General features: G+C 48.6%; 2 protein-coding genes across 4 annotated transcripts in view; one reads left to right on the top strand and one right to left on the bottom strand.

Annotated features, from left to right (window-relative positions):
- Positions 1-212: 212 nt before the first annotated feature.
- On the top strand, positions 213-4,989 carry chst7 (carbohydrate (N-acetylglucosamine 6-O) sulfotransferase 7). Of its 2 annotated transcripts, none has more exons than XM_029146864.3 (2): positions 213-1,836; positions 2,885-4,989. In XM_029146864.3, exon 1 carries the CDS (start codon positions 539-541, stop codon positions 1,817-1,819), a length of 1,281 nt encoding a protein of 426 aa, XP_029002697.1. In that variant the 5' UTR covers positions 213-538; the 3' UTR covers positions 1,820-1,836; positions 2,885-4,989. The 2 variants fall into 2 exon arrangements, with proteins under 2 accessions (XP_029002697.1, XP_029002696.1); XM_029146863.3 differs by having other exon boundaries at positions 2,882-4,989.
- Positions 4,990-5,948: 959 nt separating this feature from the next.
- The window catches only part of slc9a7 (solute carrier family 9 member 7), a 14,242-nt gene continuing 5,688 nt past the window's right edge, over positions 5,949-14,502 (bottom strand). Inside the window, exons 8-17 of one of the 2 annotated variants that reach the window (XM_029146860.3) lie at positions 14,389-14,494; positions 14,163-14,251; positions 13,798-13,911; positions 13,596-13,707; positions 13,372-13,525; positions 11,727-11,789; positions 10,230-10,293; positions 10,012-10,094; positions 8,715-8,820; positions 5,949-7,028 (exon numbers count right to left, since the gene is read on the bottom strand). In XM_029146860.3, the coding sequence (XP_029002693.1) occupies positions 6,771-7,028; positions 8,715-8,820; positions 10,012-10,094; positions 10,230-10,293; positions 11,727-11,789; positions 13,372-13,525; positions 13,596-13,707; positions 13,798-13,911; positions 14,163-14,251; positions 14,389-14,494 (1,149 nt within the window). In that variant the 3' untranslated portion in view covers positions 5,949-6,770. The remainder of the gene's footprint in view (positions 7,029-8,714; positions 8,821-10,011; positions 10,095-10,229; positions 10,294-11,726; positions 11,790-13,371; positions 13,526-13,595; positions 13,708-13,797; positions 13,912-14,162; positions 14,252-14,388; positions 14,495-14,502) is intronic. The other variant, XM_029146862.3, reaches the window with a different exon arrangement.

The raw sequence follows: 14,502 nt of genomic DNA, 5'->3' as shown, positions 1-14,502 counted from the left end.
ACGTTGTGCTTTTGTGTGATACTATCAATATTATCTGAACCCGTATTTTTGAAGCTATCAGCAATTGAAGCCAAATAATCTAGTATAGTGAGAATAAAGAAATATATTTTTTAAAACGACTTTTATTGAACGAAAACGCATATAACCTCCCATCAGCCCTTGCGCTCCAGAGAGCTAACGGTTGGTGGCAGCAGCTTTTATGCAATCTTTCCTTACAGGTTCTTTGAGGGGGGGGGGGTCTGTTTAACGGTACTTCTCTATGTTCGACGTCCCACGGGCGCAGTTCTGTGCCTCTTTTTGAACCAGTAACGAACGCCACTTACTCTGTAATCGTTTTCTTATGGAATTTGTAATGCTTTTGAGACATGAGTTAGTTTGTCGGAGGGAGAAGAACCAGCAAGTTTACGTTCGACGGGGCGTGGCTAGAACCGAACGCTCTCATACGGACTCTTAACTTAACGGTGGAGAGGACGGTTCCTCACAAACCTCAGCACGGAGCCTCGGACGAAGCTATCCAGCCCCTCCACCGCGAAAGGAAATGAAGAGGAGGCTGCACAAGAAGTACCTTTTTGTGATTCTGGTCTACTCTGGGTTACTTTTGCTAATCCCGTATATGCTAGACTACGGGGATAAAAGCTTTCAACAGGCGAAGCAGGGATTTACGCAGCAGCAGCCCAGATGTCCGAAACTGGAGCACACGGTGGCTCTGCTGTGGGATAACGAGGGCAAAATCAACGGCAGCGACACGCGGGGCTTCGCCGTCAACCGGAGCCAGCCTCGCGTAAACATCTACCTCCACGCGACCTGGAGAACGGGCTCGTCGTTTCTGGGAGAGCTGTTCAACCAGCACGCCGATGTTTTCTACTTGTACGAGCCGATGTGGCACATATGGCAGGCGCTGTACCCGGGGGACGGGGAGAGTCTGCAGGGCGCCGTGCGGGACATGCTGAACGCCCTGTACCGCTGCGACTTCTCCGTCCTCAAACTTTACGCGGACTCGCAGAACCTCACGACGTCCTTCATCTTTGGCTGGAAGATGAACACGGTGATTTGCTCCGAGCCGCTGTGCCAGGGGCGCAAGCGGGTCGAAATTGGACTGGTGGACGAGGAGCGGTGCTCGAAGTGTCCACGGAGGGACATCAGGGAGCTGGAGCGAGAGTGTAAAAAGTACCCGGTGATGGTGATCAAAGGAGTGCGCGTTCTGGACCTGAGCACGATGGTTCCCCTTATAAAAGACCCGGCGATAAACCTTAAGATCATTCAGCTCTTCAGGGACCCGAGGGCCGTGCACAACTCGCGCCTGAAGTCCAGAGCGGCCCTGGTGAGGGAGAGCATCCAGGTCCTGAGGAGCAAGAAGGAGGGCGACAAGTACAAGCGCCTGCTCGCTCCGAACAACCGGATGAACCGCGCGGAGACCTACGTCTCCAGCGCCATGGAGGTCATCTGTGACAACTGGCTCAGTGACATCATGCTGGTGGTGAACTCTCCCCCCTGGCTGAGGAGGAACTACCTCCGCCTTCGCTACGAGGACCTGGTTCTGCAGCCGCTGGATGTGCTCCAGAGCCTCCTGCACTACTCCAACCTGTCCAGCTTCCACGCCCTGGAGAGGTTTGCCGTGAACATGACGCACGGCCGGGGCTACTCCTCAGACAAGCCGTTTCTGGTGTCCTCCAGGGATGCGAAAGAAGCCATTTATGCCTGGAGAGAGCGGCTCAGCGTGGGGCAGATCAATCAGGTGGAAGCCTACTGTAGTGAAGTCATGAAACACCTGGGGTATCTGAAGAACAGCACTGAGAAAAAGCTTAAGGTTGCATCGTGACGGAGCCAGGGGTAAAGGTAAGTTCACACCATTGAAGAGATGTTTTGAGCGAAGGTCTTTGACATAACATGTTTATGTGCGTCACCCTGATTGTTGTTAAACCATCTCTGCTGTTGACCACCTGAGAAGGCTGCAGCTGATCCTTGAACCCTGACCCCGAAAACAAGGGTTCTGTTGATCTGCAGGTTCAGTCTGAGCTGACAAATCACTTTTTAAAAAAAGGTCTTGTTTTCTGCTGCCTTGCTTAGATGCTGGACCTTGGCTGTGCTGAATGATGTGTTCAGATTGGACAGCCAAAGGTTCACAGTCTTGTAGGACAGAGACAGAGAGTTTCAGGGCACATGCTGTTATGGGTTTTATCTAAAACACACCAGTCACCTCATTTTCAGAGGAATTAAATGTATAAAACAAATAAAGTTTTATTAGGATCTCCACTTATTGCCTATTATCTCATTACAGTGTCATAAAGTGTCACTGTTTCTCACACATTGTTCCCCTCTTTTCTTTTATTCACTAACTACTCACAACAGATTTAAACCACATTTAATTATTTGCTCGAAAGACTAAACATAAACCCAATAATGGACATATTTAGAAATGTTCAACTTAAACATCCGCTGGGGGGGATTTTAGTCATCAGAGCGAGACAGTAAGACTTACTCCGCTCTCCTCACGGAGTGACTGATTTGCTGCTTCATAGAGACCCTGTTGTTTACACCCCTACCAATGCTGGCTCCTCTCATGGATAGCGCACTGGCAGCCAGTCACTGGGCCTCAAACCGTGCAGTGGAGAAGGGGGTCATTGTACGGGCGGGTCCGTGACAGGATGGAGCTGCCTGGGTTACCACCAACCCTAACAACCACAGCTCTTTAGTGCTGGGCTGTCTGCAAGCCGTCGGCATGGAGCAGACACAGGGGGGAAGCTAACTCCTCCTGCCCCTGAACGTGAATATGAAGGCTCTAAGGACTAATAATCCTATTTAACGTGTCTGTTTCAGCGTGAAGCTTTGTCATAACCTAAGGGTTTTATTCTAATCTTGAGCTGTCTTTTTTCTCCTGCAGGAGCCTGATATTCGAGTCTCATGGCAAAAGGTGGAACAAGCGACTGGAATGTGGGCCACTGGGAACTGGGAAGCGCGACCCCACGGCTGTTGTTGCTCGGCCGGCCCGAGTCAACAGTGGAGGAGCAGCAGCCAGTCACAAGGAAGAAGGCAGCTTATTTTTACACATCACCTGTGTTACACCAGCAGGGGCTGAGCACACGGAGGAATGTGGGGAGGGGGAAGACACAAAAAGAGCAGGCTTGAGCTGCCGTTACACTGGGCAGACTCTATAGTTCTGTCCTTTTATCAGCACTAATCTATCCCTAAATCCCCTGCAGCCGAGCGCCATAAAAAGCCAGAGACGAGTCCTCTGGAGGCAACTGCCTGCGTCCACGGTGGCAACACTGGCTTCACGCTCTCCTGCAAGACTTCTCATCTCACCACTGAGCATGGTGGTGGGCTCAAATATTAATTCTGCCTAACTGCAGTTGGCTCATTAACAGTGATCTCATAGAGCTTAGTGTTCTTTTACAGCGGGCCGACTTAAGAATCATTCCAGCCGCTCAGGACGCCGTACAGCTGCAGCACCCCACTGACAAAACTCTCCTGTGGGTGTGAAGTCTTCTATGGACGCGCGTCTGTCCTCCGACAGCGCACTCTTTGTTAATGTGTTCATAACAGATGGTACAAATTCTCACTTTGTATGGTTTTTGTTTTTTCTAAATGTTACACATTTGTGATCCCCCTTGTCCGGTGTTGAGGAGGGGACGTAGTGTTCTTTGGCATTAAGATGTTCAATTTTAAGTTGGTTTAGTTGTTTTAAATAAAGTATGTGAGAAAGTTCTGTTGAGGAATTAACTACTAGTTCAACTGATTAAAAAAACAAACTTAATCAAAGGTGATGTGATTATTGTGTAAAGCAACGCTGACAGGTTTGATTTTTTTTGTTGATTTAATTTTACATAAATTCATACTTACTGTGAATATCTGATTTAGGTGTGGGTCAAATTCAAGGGGTTAATCATCATAATAGGCTCAATAAGATCAAAGATTATTATTATTATTATAATTTATTTTTATTTGGGTTTATTGTTTATCTAAACCTAAACAGAACCATTTTCTTTGCAGTGTGACAAGCTCACATATGGCGGTATCCTTTAATGAACCTAACTTGCTTGGTTGTCAGCAGATAGAATGTCACACTGCTGCACGCACACACTCTCCGATCTCACACAGTATGTGCATTTTGTCAGGTCACATGCTGGGAGCAATGAAACACGTTGATAAAAATGCAGGTAATGCTATTGTTTGGAATACAAATAGATATTTTTATTAACATATCATCATGCAAATTGCGGTGAGTGGGACGTTGCAAGTCGTTTGCCACTATAAACAACAGGTGCACACGCAGACAACTGGGCTACATATTATAGTTCTCAGCTATGGAGAGCATGTAAATATAGCTGGAGGGACATGGAGGGAGCATCCAGACTGGTTATGTAAGCGTGCTCCGCTTAAGTGAAAGTTTGCTCATTCATTTTCCCCAACCAGCAAACACGTCGTCCATCGTCTTATTGTCAAAAACACTGTCTCCAGATGGTTTATCCTGGACACAGCGACAAATGCAACGTCCAGTTCCGTCTTCTGCTGCATTTATTAGTAGATACAACATGAACTGTTGGAAAATCCTCCAAAAATATGATTGTAGGAAGGGAAAAGGAAAAACGTTTCAAGTTCCACATCCCAGAGATAATTCTATATGAAGGTGTGCGCTTGTCAGTCATATCACGGATGATGTGACCATACAGTGAGAAAAAATCATTCAATAGGTTTATATAGATGCTCTATATGAAAACAAGCATCCACATCGGTTTATTTTAGGAGAGCACAGATTTGTTTGAACTTAAATGACCCACGGTTCCTAATTGACTAGATTGACTAGTTCCCCCCCAGCATAATTTGTGGCCCGCCTCTACATTTGTTTAGCCAGCGTGATGAGGGAAACACCCCAAACCAGTGATGAACTGCCTGACTTCATAGTTGCATTGTAATTAAGATGCTCTGTAAATTACTCCCTGTTAGTAGAGAGTGTTTTTTGTGGTAACGTCTAATAAACAGTGGACGGAGCGGACTGTGGTGGAAAAGTCATGTGCTCTGAGTGAAACTCTGCAGTCTGCCCGGTGTGGAAGATTTGCATGTGGGAATTCAGTCACCGGAAAAGTTTCATCTGAAACTGGTGCATGCGGGCGTGTGTGTGTGTATGTGTGTGTGTGTGTCTGCGTGCCTGCGTGCCTGCGTGCATGTGTAAACTGCTCCACTCATCTCATGCAATACGAGGAGATGCACAACATTTGACATTTAAGGTCAATTATCCCCTCGAATTAATCACAATTTAGAGAAAGTTCTATTGTTATATTTGGGCAGTTACCTGCCGGACGAGTTAGATACTCAGTGAAGCGGTTTCCAGTTCTACACTCTAGTGTTTTAAAAAAACCTAATGTTTTTTTTTTACCATTGGAGCCATTTTTTACTTTAAAACATTAACATGTTACTCACAGCATCATACTCTGTAATAAGCATGTTTGACTCACTGTAAAAAAGAGCTGGTACACACAAAACCCTTAAGGACATTCTAACACTGCACCTGATGTCAGACACAGACACAGACACATTGTAGCTTTTTGTTAAGTAATCACATTCTTTGTCTCTGTTCACCCATGACAGGTGACGCTGACACACACACACACACTGATTGGTACAAACCGAGCTCAGCTCACATTGCACTTGTCTGACCTACGATCCCTGGATGCACTGGGTGCTTTTCTTCTTGAAACTGAACAAGCCGGCTGCTTTTAAAGCAGAACAGCTATGCGATGGTTCCATGTTTTTTATACATGTGAAAGCTGATCACTTTTCTTATATGATTTAGTGTGAATTATTAAAAATAGTATTTGGAGAGTATTAACAACTACTAAAGTCTACTTTTACTTTTTGTAAATGAGCCTCTGTAGAATAGAAAAACCACAAGTTGATCATCTATGTATGTTATTAACTCTGACTTAGAATAAAGTCAAGAATCCATAAAATGATTGACAGCAGTGATTCTTTAAGATAACTAACCATGTTGCTGCAACAGGAAATCAATCAGGATGATCACCATCCTTCATTTTATGGAGTAGACAATAATTATGCAGAGTTAAAAGCATTAATGCTGTTGGTCAGTCAAACAATGTAATTAACAAAAAAACAAAATACTTCCTTCCACTTTTTTGGGTAAAATCAGTCACATTAAAAAAAACACACTAACCGTGCAGAGTAAATAGACGCTTCCGTGCTAATTGTGATAAGAATGCACCGGAACAAGCATTTCCACTCTGGGGGAACGTTGGCATGACAGGGCAAAGCGCCGGCCTTCCCTCCGTATCTCAGGCGCCACACGTCTCCATCGCACAGATGCTGCTGTGCGATAACGCAGATCCTCACAAGCAGCTTTAGTTGAAAGGTACAAAACTGAGCAGAGATCCCACCGCTGCGTTGTTACTGGTTTAGCAGCTTCCCAGTTTCAACAAAACAACAGAACAACTCAGCAGAGTGTCAGTCTGGTTTCATCGTATGCTGGTCCTTATATTTTGATGACAAGCGCTATCAGGCAATTTTTTATTGGCTTACATAAGTGCACAAACTATCAAGTTTAATAGGTCATACTGACCGTTGAATGAGGATATTCTTGTCCATGTGTTGAAAATCAGTCAAACTGAATCTGAAACTCATTCTGGCTGCTCAGTGACTTCTACAGTCGTCTCTGCCCACATGTCTCCTATGACGTGTCCCTGATGAACTGTACGTTCCTGCAGCGCGATGGGGCCGGGACGATCCGTGAGCGAGGCCATGCAGGTGGACAGCGCGCCTCAGACGTGATCTTCGATGGGGAAGACCAGGCGCGTGCCCCGGCTCAGCAGCTCCTGCTCGCGCGAGTCCAGCTCGCGCTCCAGCGCCTCCTCCGAGGTGCTGCCGCTCCTCTTGCCGTTAGCGCTCCAGCCGGAGCCTCCGACCCCGTCCGCGCCCGACGCCCCGTTGGCCGTGACGGCGGTGTCGCCGAACGTGAAGGTCAGGTCACGGTCGTTGTGAAGGAAGTCGGGGTCTTGGTCCCTCAGCTGCTCGTGGTTCTGCAAAGAACATGCACAGTGCAACATGAGGGGAGGGGTGGAGCGCACGCACACGCACACACGCACACGCACACGCACACGCACACGCACACACACACGCACACACACACACACACACACACACACACACACACACACACACACACACACACACGCACACGCACACGCACACACGCACACGCACACACACACACGCGCACACAGATGAACAGCGTGGCACATGTGGTTTAAACAGATGAGCACACTAACAGCAACAGGGGATCCTAAAGGACACAATGAATTGGATGGAAAGGAGGCCTTCACTTAGTGATTCTGTTGCCAAAACGAGTCTAGAGCAAAACAGAGAAGGTCACGATAACACTCAGACCTCACGTCCGATCACCAGCATGAGCCGGTGCATCCAGACTGAACGCTACAAGGTTCAATCTGGTTTAGTTTGGGATAGCTGACTACATAGCATGGGGGTGTCAGAGCTCTGATTGACTGGCTGACGGTCAATAGGCCGAACCAGGCCCCGGGGAGAACATCGAGTCAGCACCAGGATTATTACCAAGGGGAAAAAAAACACCCAACAAACATTACATAAGTGGTTAAAAGGGAGAATTTCACTTTTAAATATACATCGATTTAAAAAGAACTTTCATTTAAATGTCAGTGTTGTAGTTTATATCCACAACATTTATTAATATCAGAAAAGGAAGTGAGCACGGAGCTTTATTTAATCCTGTTTGTCCGGACGGCTTTGCTTATGTGAACAACAACCCAGCAACCCGCAGCAGCGAGCGGCTAAACAGGAAGGGAAAACATGGAAAACGGGACACAGATGAACTTTTAAATTCTCTCATGAAGGAAACGCACTTTATGCCTTTCACCGCCTGCGAAAGCATGAAATCACGAAAGGCCTCCAAGGGGAAAGCATTTTTTTAAGAAAAGGAGAATTTTCCAGAGAGACTTGGAGTGTGACCGTCCTATCAATGAGCGTTTCTGTGCGGAAAATATTGAAGCACAGTGTCTTTCAGAACAGTGATCATCATTGAAACGGTGCTAAAAAGAGCCTTTTGTGCCCTCTGAACACAGAAAGGCTTCTTGGCCGTCCATTTTCTCTCTTGCTGAAGGCCTGGTTCTTTGTTTGTTTGCTGGCACTGAGAACTCTTTACTGTTATTACAATTCAGCCTAGAGAGAGGCCTTCAGAGGAACCTACAGGGGAAAACTACCACCATGCTGATATTAAGCTTTTCCATTTCAATATACTATTAAACCATGGCCATTTAGCTGCACCTAAAGTATCAGTCCAACTCAATCCAGTTCAGATACATCACATTTTAAAACAAAAAAGCAAACTCCATCGTGCAGCTTGACCTCAAATATCAGCTTCAACTGAGAAGTTATGACCTCGTCAGAAGGTGAATTATAATAATAATAATGACAAGTTCATTTTTACCTGTTGTCTTGTTTGTTTCTGAACTAAATAAAGAATAAAGATGCAGATGTCCTTGACTCTTTGTCTTTGGTCACATGTAGTTATGGGTTCAGACGCTGAGGGCCCCTAAAACCCGTCCAGTGACTTGGAAACGCCCCGTTATGAGACTCTCTACACAGATGTGTCACAGTTGGCTGCTCAGACGGGAGTGTCACTGTTTGTTTGCCGTGCGTCTCCGCTTTAACAGGCGCGTGTGGACACTGACCTCATACGCCTGGGGGCTGGTCAGGCAGCTGGCCAGCGGCCCACAGTAGCCGGGCAGAGTGGAGGTGAGTGGAGGCCCGCTGTGGGTCAGAATGGGCTTCAGGTAGCTGGAGAAGCATTAAGGAGCAGGATCCGCACAGCTCAACAATTAGTAACAGCAGGGAAAGACAAGTGGCTCGAGGGCTTAATCACTTGTTAATGGTTAATGCTTGGTTGAATCATTTTCAAGCCTAGAAAATAATGTTTGGTTGCAAGGATGTGAACCATCAAACATGTAGATGACAAACACTGAAAACGAAATTTAGTTTTCTAACTGCTGTTTTATATCATTATTATATATTTTATGTTGTATTGATTGCTCATAATCTGGCATAATTATATGTATATGTATATGTGTGTGTGTGTGTGTGTGTGTGTGTGTGTGTGTGTGTGTGTGTATAATATGAGCAATTATTAATTTCTTACTAACATTCAGTACATAAACAGGAAGTTGCTCTAAAAGGGACTAAAATGGTAACAGATTATCTTTCACACAATGCTTAAACAGACAAAGACAGGTTTTACTTCTGCAACGCCAAATAACCGCGCAAGGCCAATGATGAATTGTGCCTCGTCAGCGTGGATCGGCCTGAAGATTGAAGCGGCGTGACAACATCTCAGAAACAGCCGAGTCAAGAGTGACCCAGCAGGCTCCTCTGCACACCTGCTCCGTCAGTCACACGCTGGAACGTTTCGGGCCCGGCTCAACTAGTCAGGTCACCTTCAACGTTCTACCAAAGACAGTATCGGTACCGAAGTACGTCATGTGACTGCCCTCACACAATGTGCAGCCCAAAAATAAACAGCGTGACGCACAAAGACCTGAACCGTATGTTTATGGTAGCGCGAGGAGTGCGAGGAGCGCCTGGAGCGTGTGGCAACAGGCCCACTGTCTCTGATGTGTGACACCTGTCGCTGGGAAGAAGGCGTCCACACCTGACAATCAGACAATCAGCGATGCAGGGGGGCGACTGTCGGGGAGGAGGAAGCAGGAGGTTGTTCCACTAAACATGTTGAATGTCTTTGAAAAGCCTGAACAGAGACAGTAAACATTTTTTGAATTTGTCACACGCGATGATCTAACGTAAAGGTACATTGACGGACTGTATGGAGCCACAACAAAACAGCTTCTGATCTAGATAAACATCATCCCCATTAAACATGAAACCTGATCCTAGCACTAAAGTACTGCATTAGTGTTGCACACACACACACACAGTAGCATCTCTGTTTGTTCAAGCAGGACACAGAAAGGATACTTGTGATCAAAGGTGTACCACAGTCTGAAGAGCCACGCACTCTCCTGTTTGGTTTTGCTCTGTCCTTCAGCCTGAGGGCCGTCCTGGAGAAACAAAACGCAGCGATCTCATCCGAGCACACTGGTTCTCAAATGCGACTCCAGCATCATGTGACTAAATGACTGCAAGTGAAAGCGTGCTGGACACCGGCCCTGGGTGAGTGTGTGTGGGCTCCTCACCCCCTGTAGGACCTGGAAGCTGTCCCCGCAGGGCTGCAGGTCCTGGTCTGGGTCCACGCCGACCCTGAAACAGCGGGACAGTGGATTGAAAACGCTGCTCACCAACACTAACACAAACACAAACACGGGCGCGGCCTTGGAGCAGGATCTGTCAGCCGTTCTAGCGTGAAGCGTTGCTGTTCTCACATTTACACAGATTTTATCTCACGTGTCAGAAATTGCTCTGAAAACCTGAATTTGGAAAGGACCGATTGCTGTCGCTCTTTTAGCGGCTGAAAAATGCTGCTCACTGACAGCACGCACACGGAATCAGACTTGAAAAGAATCGGCCCATCACAGTTCACACTGTTCAGTTCATTGTGAGACTGATGAGGGAGCGATTAGGAAGGAACCCAAACCACAAAACCACTTGTATTTATGTAAGCTGCATTCTGCTGCTACAGAAAACCACCGTCAGCCGGCCGACACACACAGATGGAGGCAGAGGTCACCAAGCGAGAGCAAAGCCAGTTATCGTGCATTAACTAGTTCTTAGCTGATCTTAATGGGCCCTAGTTTCCTCTTCTAACTCCCTGAACTAAACTTTTTCCAATCGTGAAGCTGTTCATTTTTACGTTACTGCGCTCCACGTACTCGTAGCGATGACAAGCAGGGATTACACAAGGAGATTTTAAACGGCCTGTTGTCATTCACATAAGCTCCGGAGCAGTCGAACCTAATCCTCGTGAACACTGGACAGAGGCCAAGTGAGCGGAGCCTAAGTGCTACATCCGCAGATGACAGCAGGAGAGGTTTAACTAAGGTGGGAAATGTGCTACCTGTAGGAGCTGACTGACAACCACACACACACACACACACACACACACACACACACACACACACACGCACACACGCACACACGCACACACATGCACGCATCTAATCAGCTGGAGGCTGGATGGATGTCAGAGGACCTGTGAAAACAATGCGATGCAAAACAAGCCGGTGCTGCTCAGGGGAAGGATCCACAGATTAAGACACAGTTGGAGGACGGGAGCAGGACCTGACAGGCGTTTCCTGTAAAATGACACAGGATGGACCAGAGGTTAATGCTCTGGTTAATGAATCCCAACCCTGAGCACATATTCACCGTTCTTGTCCCCCAGAGGAAACACCAGGCTAAATAAAGCAGAGGAGCAGCTCGTTCCCTGCTCTTTTGCATGTTCCTTTCCAGCCACTTCATTTGCTGAGCTGCTTCTAGTGGACAGTGAGGGTGGTGCGATTGAAAACTAGATGACAGACAGGACAGGAATCAGGCAGCAGAACCTCAGTGGCCTTTTGGGTTGAAGCAGTGAATCTGCTACGTGCCGCGTTCTGTTGACAAACGGCCTCCAGTGTTTGCAGACGCCTCAGGTTCCCCTTCGCCATCGGAAAAGCAGAAGCAACCAGCGAAAAGAAACAGCCCGGCGTGAAGCAAGGGCGCTTGCCCAACGCCGCGTCCGCGCTCAGATACAGCACCTGACGTACTCCCACTTCCCACGCTGCCGCCGCCGCCGCTGCTCAGGCTCGGCGTCTCCGACTCTGCCGCGTCACAAACACACACACTCAGTGTCACACACATCAAGCCCAAGTGGAGCTACAGAGGTGTTGTGGGTGCAGCGGCTCCACGAGGAACCGAAAGTGAGCACAACGCAAGCCTCTGAGCTGTTTACACTTACAGACGAGACAGACACATGGAATGAGGTTAAAGTGTGTGTGGACGCATTGGGAGCGGAGGACTAGACTGTAAATGAGAGTATAAGCAGATGAGAGTAAGCCCTCAGTGTTTCATAAATAGCAACCGACAGCCCGGGTCGAGTATGATGCTCCGTTTGGAGACGTCCACTAATCACTGCTGGCAGAGACTCAGCCGAGGTTCCGGGATAAACATTAAAAATAACCATCACTGGATAAAATACCGTGACCCGCTCTTAGTCACACTCTACCTGACAGTTCATCCACTTTTACTGCCGTTATGCTTCACACCTACACGATTTCATTTCCTCCCACCGCTTCAGCTTCTTCATCCGGCCCTTAAATGTGCCACCCTGTTTCAGCAGCCAGCCTCCTTCTCTAATGGCTGTGGTATTTCATCAAACGAGCTCCGGTTTCGCGCCAGCTCCAACCTGAATGCGTTTGTCTTGTGTTCGGTTTTCCCGCCGCGTGCCCAAACCAGCTCAGCCTGCATGCGTTCGAGGGGCTCTGCCCTCTTTGCATCCGAGTTCAGAGATTAGCGGCGCATGGGGATCTGTTTCCCTCGCTCTCGCTCAGTGGCTGGGTGTTGTTGTTGCCAGGGCTCCGTGATAAGCTGGGCGCCCCCCCGCCCGCCTGCTAAGAGACCATCCATCCATCCATCCATCCATCCATCCATCCATCCATCCATCCATCCATCCATCCATCCATCCATCCATCCATCCATCCATCCATCCATCCATCCATCCCAATGACAGACGGCAGCAGCCGCTCACAGCGTCTCCATCACATCAGCTCCCCTACCGCAGAAGTGGGTCATAAGATCTGCTATTAAAACAACCTGGCTGCGACGGAGGCCGACTTTTACTTTTTAAAGCGTTTGCAATAAGGGACCTGGAAGTGTTCCTCCCAAACACGGGGTAAACGTGTGCAAATTTATGCACACACAGACGCTGGTAGCACCAACACAGAAGAGCAGGGCTGTAATCTGCCCGCCATGTGCCGCATGTCTTGGTTACCATGGCGATTAGTTCACGGCGGGAGGGATTTTGGCAGAGCCCTAAACCTCCACCTAACACAATAGTTTCTAGTGGGTCCGAGGAGGCGTCACTCATATTAACTAGAGCCCGTTTGCGCCAGTGGGGACGCTGCTGCCGCTGCTGCCCATAATCCGCTTTATCGTGACAAATGGATGCTGCAATTGCATCATGCGCAGATAAGAACGAGCGAGGCCGGTCAGCTAGCGCGCAAACGGCCAGCTGGGACAACTCACACTGTGGCAGATTCAATCACGGCTGCGGCTCGTCTCGGTTTAAAGAGTTAGTGTTTAATCTGAGAGAGAGAGGGCTGCAGCTCCTGGGTGGATGGACGGAGGCAGGGGGAGCTCTGGCGCCACCTGCTGGACAAAACTACCAGCGTAATAACGTGTTACCTGATGTGGAGCCAGGACAGCATGGGCGTAGTCCCGCCTCCAAACACCCAGACCGTGAAGAAGACGATGAGCAGCGTGGTGGTGAACATCATCTGGCGGGCGTAGGTGGCCGTGTCCCTGATGGCCAGGGCGAAGGCCATGGCCCCTCGCAGCCCTGCGGACGGCCGCGGTTACAGTCACGGCGGTGGGAGGGGAGACGAGCGAGCCACGAGGCCGTTTCTTACCTGCAAACATCATCATGTGCTGGAAGCTGCCCTTGATCCTGTGCCGTCGGCCGAGGTTGAGCAGGAAGGAGAGAGGGTAAATGTTGAACGCCCTCCCGATGAATATGGAGATCTGACGCGTGGGTCAAGACCTTTCACGGGACTGTTTAATATTTAACAGAATTCTGTGAAGGGGCTGCTTTTAAACAATCCACAAGGATACAAAAGCGCCGATGATGAAAAGTGGGCTGAAGATGTGATTCTGGAAGGTGAACAGCGCCAGGCCCATGTAGGAGAAGATGAAGTTCTCCGCCAGGAAGTGAAGGACCTCAAAGAGCTGAGAGGAGAAACAGGCCAGTTTAGTGAAGGCTCAATGCTCCTTTCACCTTAGTGAAAGTGATGAGAGCGAGCCAGGATCCTCGGAGTGCTGATTCAAAGTGTGTCATGGCATTGCATGCTGCCTCCATGCTAATCACCCCCCCACACACACACACACACTGGGAAACAGTTGTGTGAGGAGGGACGTCCTCACTGGCCCGATTAAGGAGCCTTCTGGCCTCCTCCGAACCGGGCTGTGAGTGCGAGTACCTGCTTGGTGCGCTTGTTGGACTCCTCGGAGAGGTTGTTGTAGGTGTAGTGAGCCTGCGTGATGCCACAGAACAGCACGGCCACAACACCTGAGACACACACACACGTTCAGTAGCCAGAAACCTCCATTTTGCTGCATCTCACGCATTGAGGAGTCACATGACCGTGGCCTGGGTTTGATCCTGACCGCAGACGTGTGGTCCCTGCTTCCCCCAGCTGCGCTCACCTGTGAAGCCGCAGGCCTCGGCCAGCAGGAAGGTGCTCCAGGACATGAGGAAGAAGAGGGCCGTCTCCAGCAGCGGGAAGCAGTGCAGCTTGGTGAACTTGGTGACGTGGCGAC

The sequence above is a fragment of the Betta splendens genome, chromosome 4 (genome assembly GCF_900634795.4).
Source record: "Betta splendens chromosome 4, fBetSpl5.4, whole genome shotgun sequence".
Taxonomy (NCBI): Eukaryota; Metazoa; Chordata; class Actinopteri; order Anabantiformes; family Osphronemidae; genus Betta; species Betta splendens.
The sequence above is the reverse complement of the archived record's forward strand: the minus strand, read 5'-3'. Positions and strand labels throughout refer to the sequence as shown.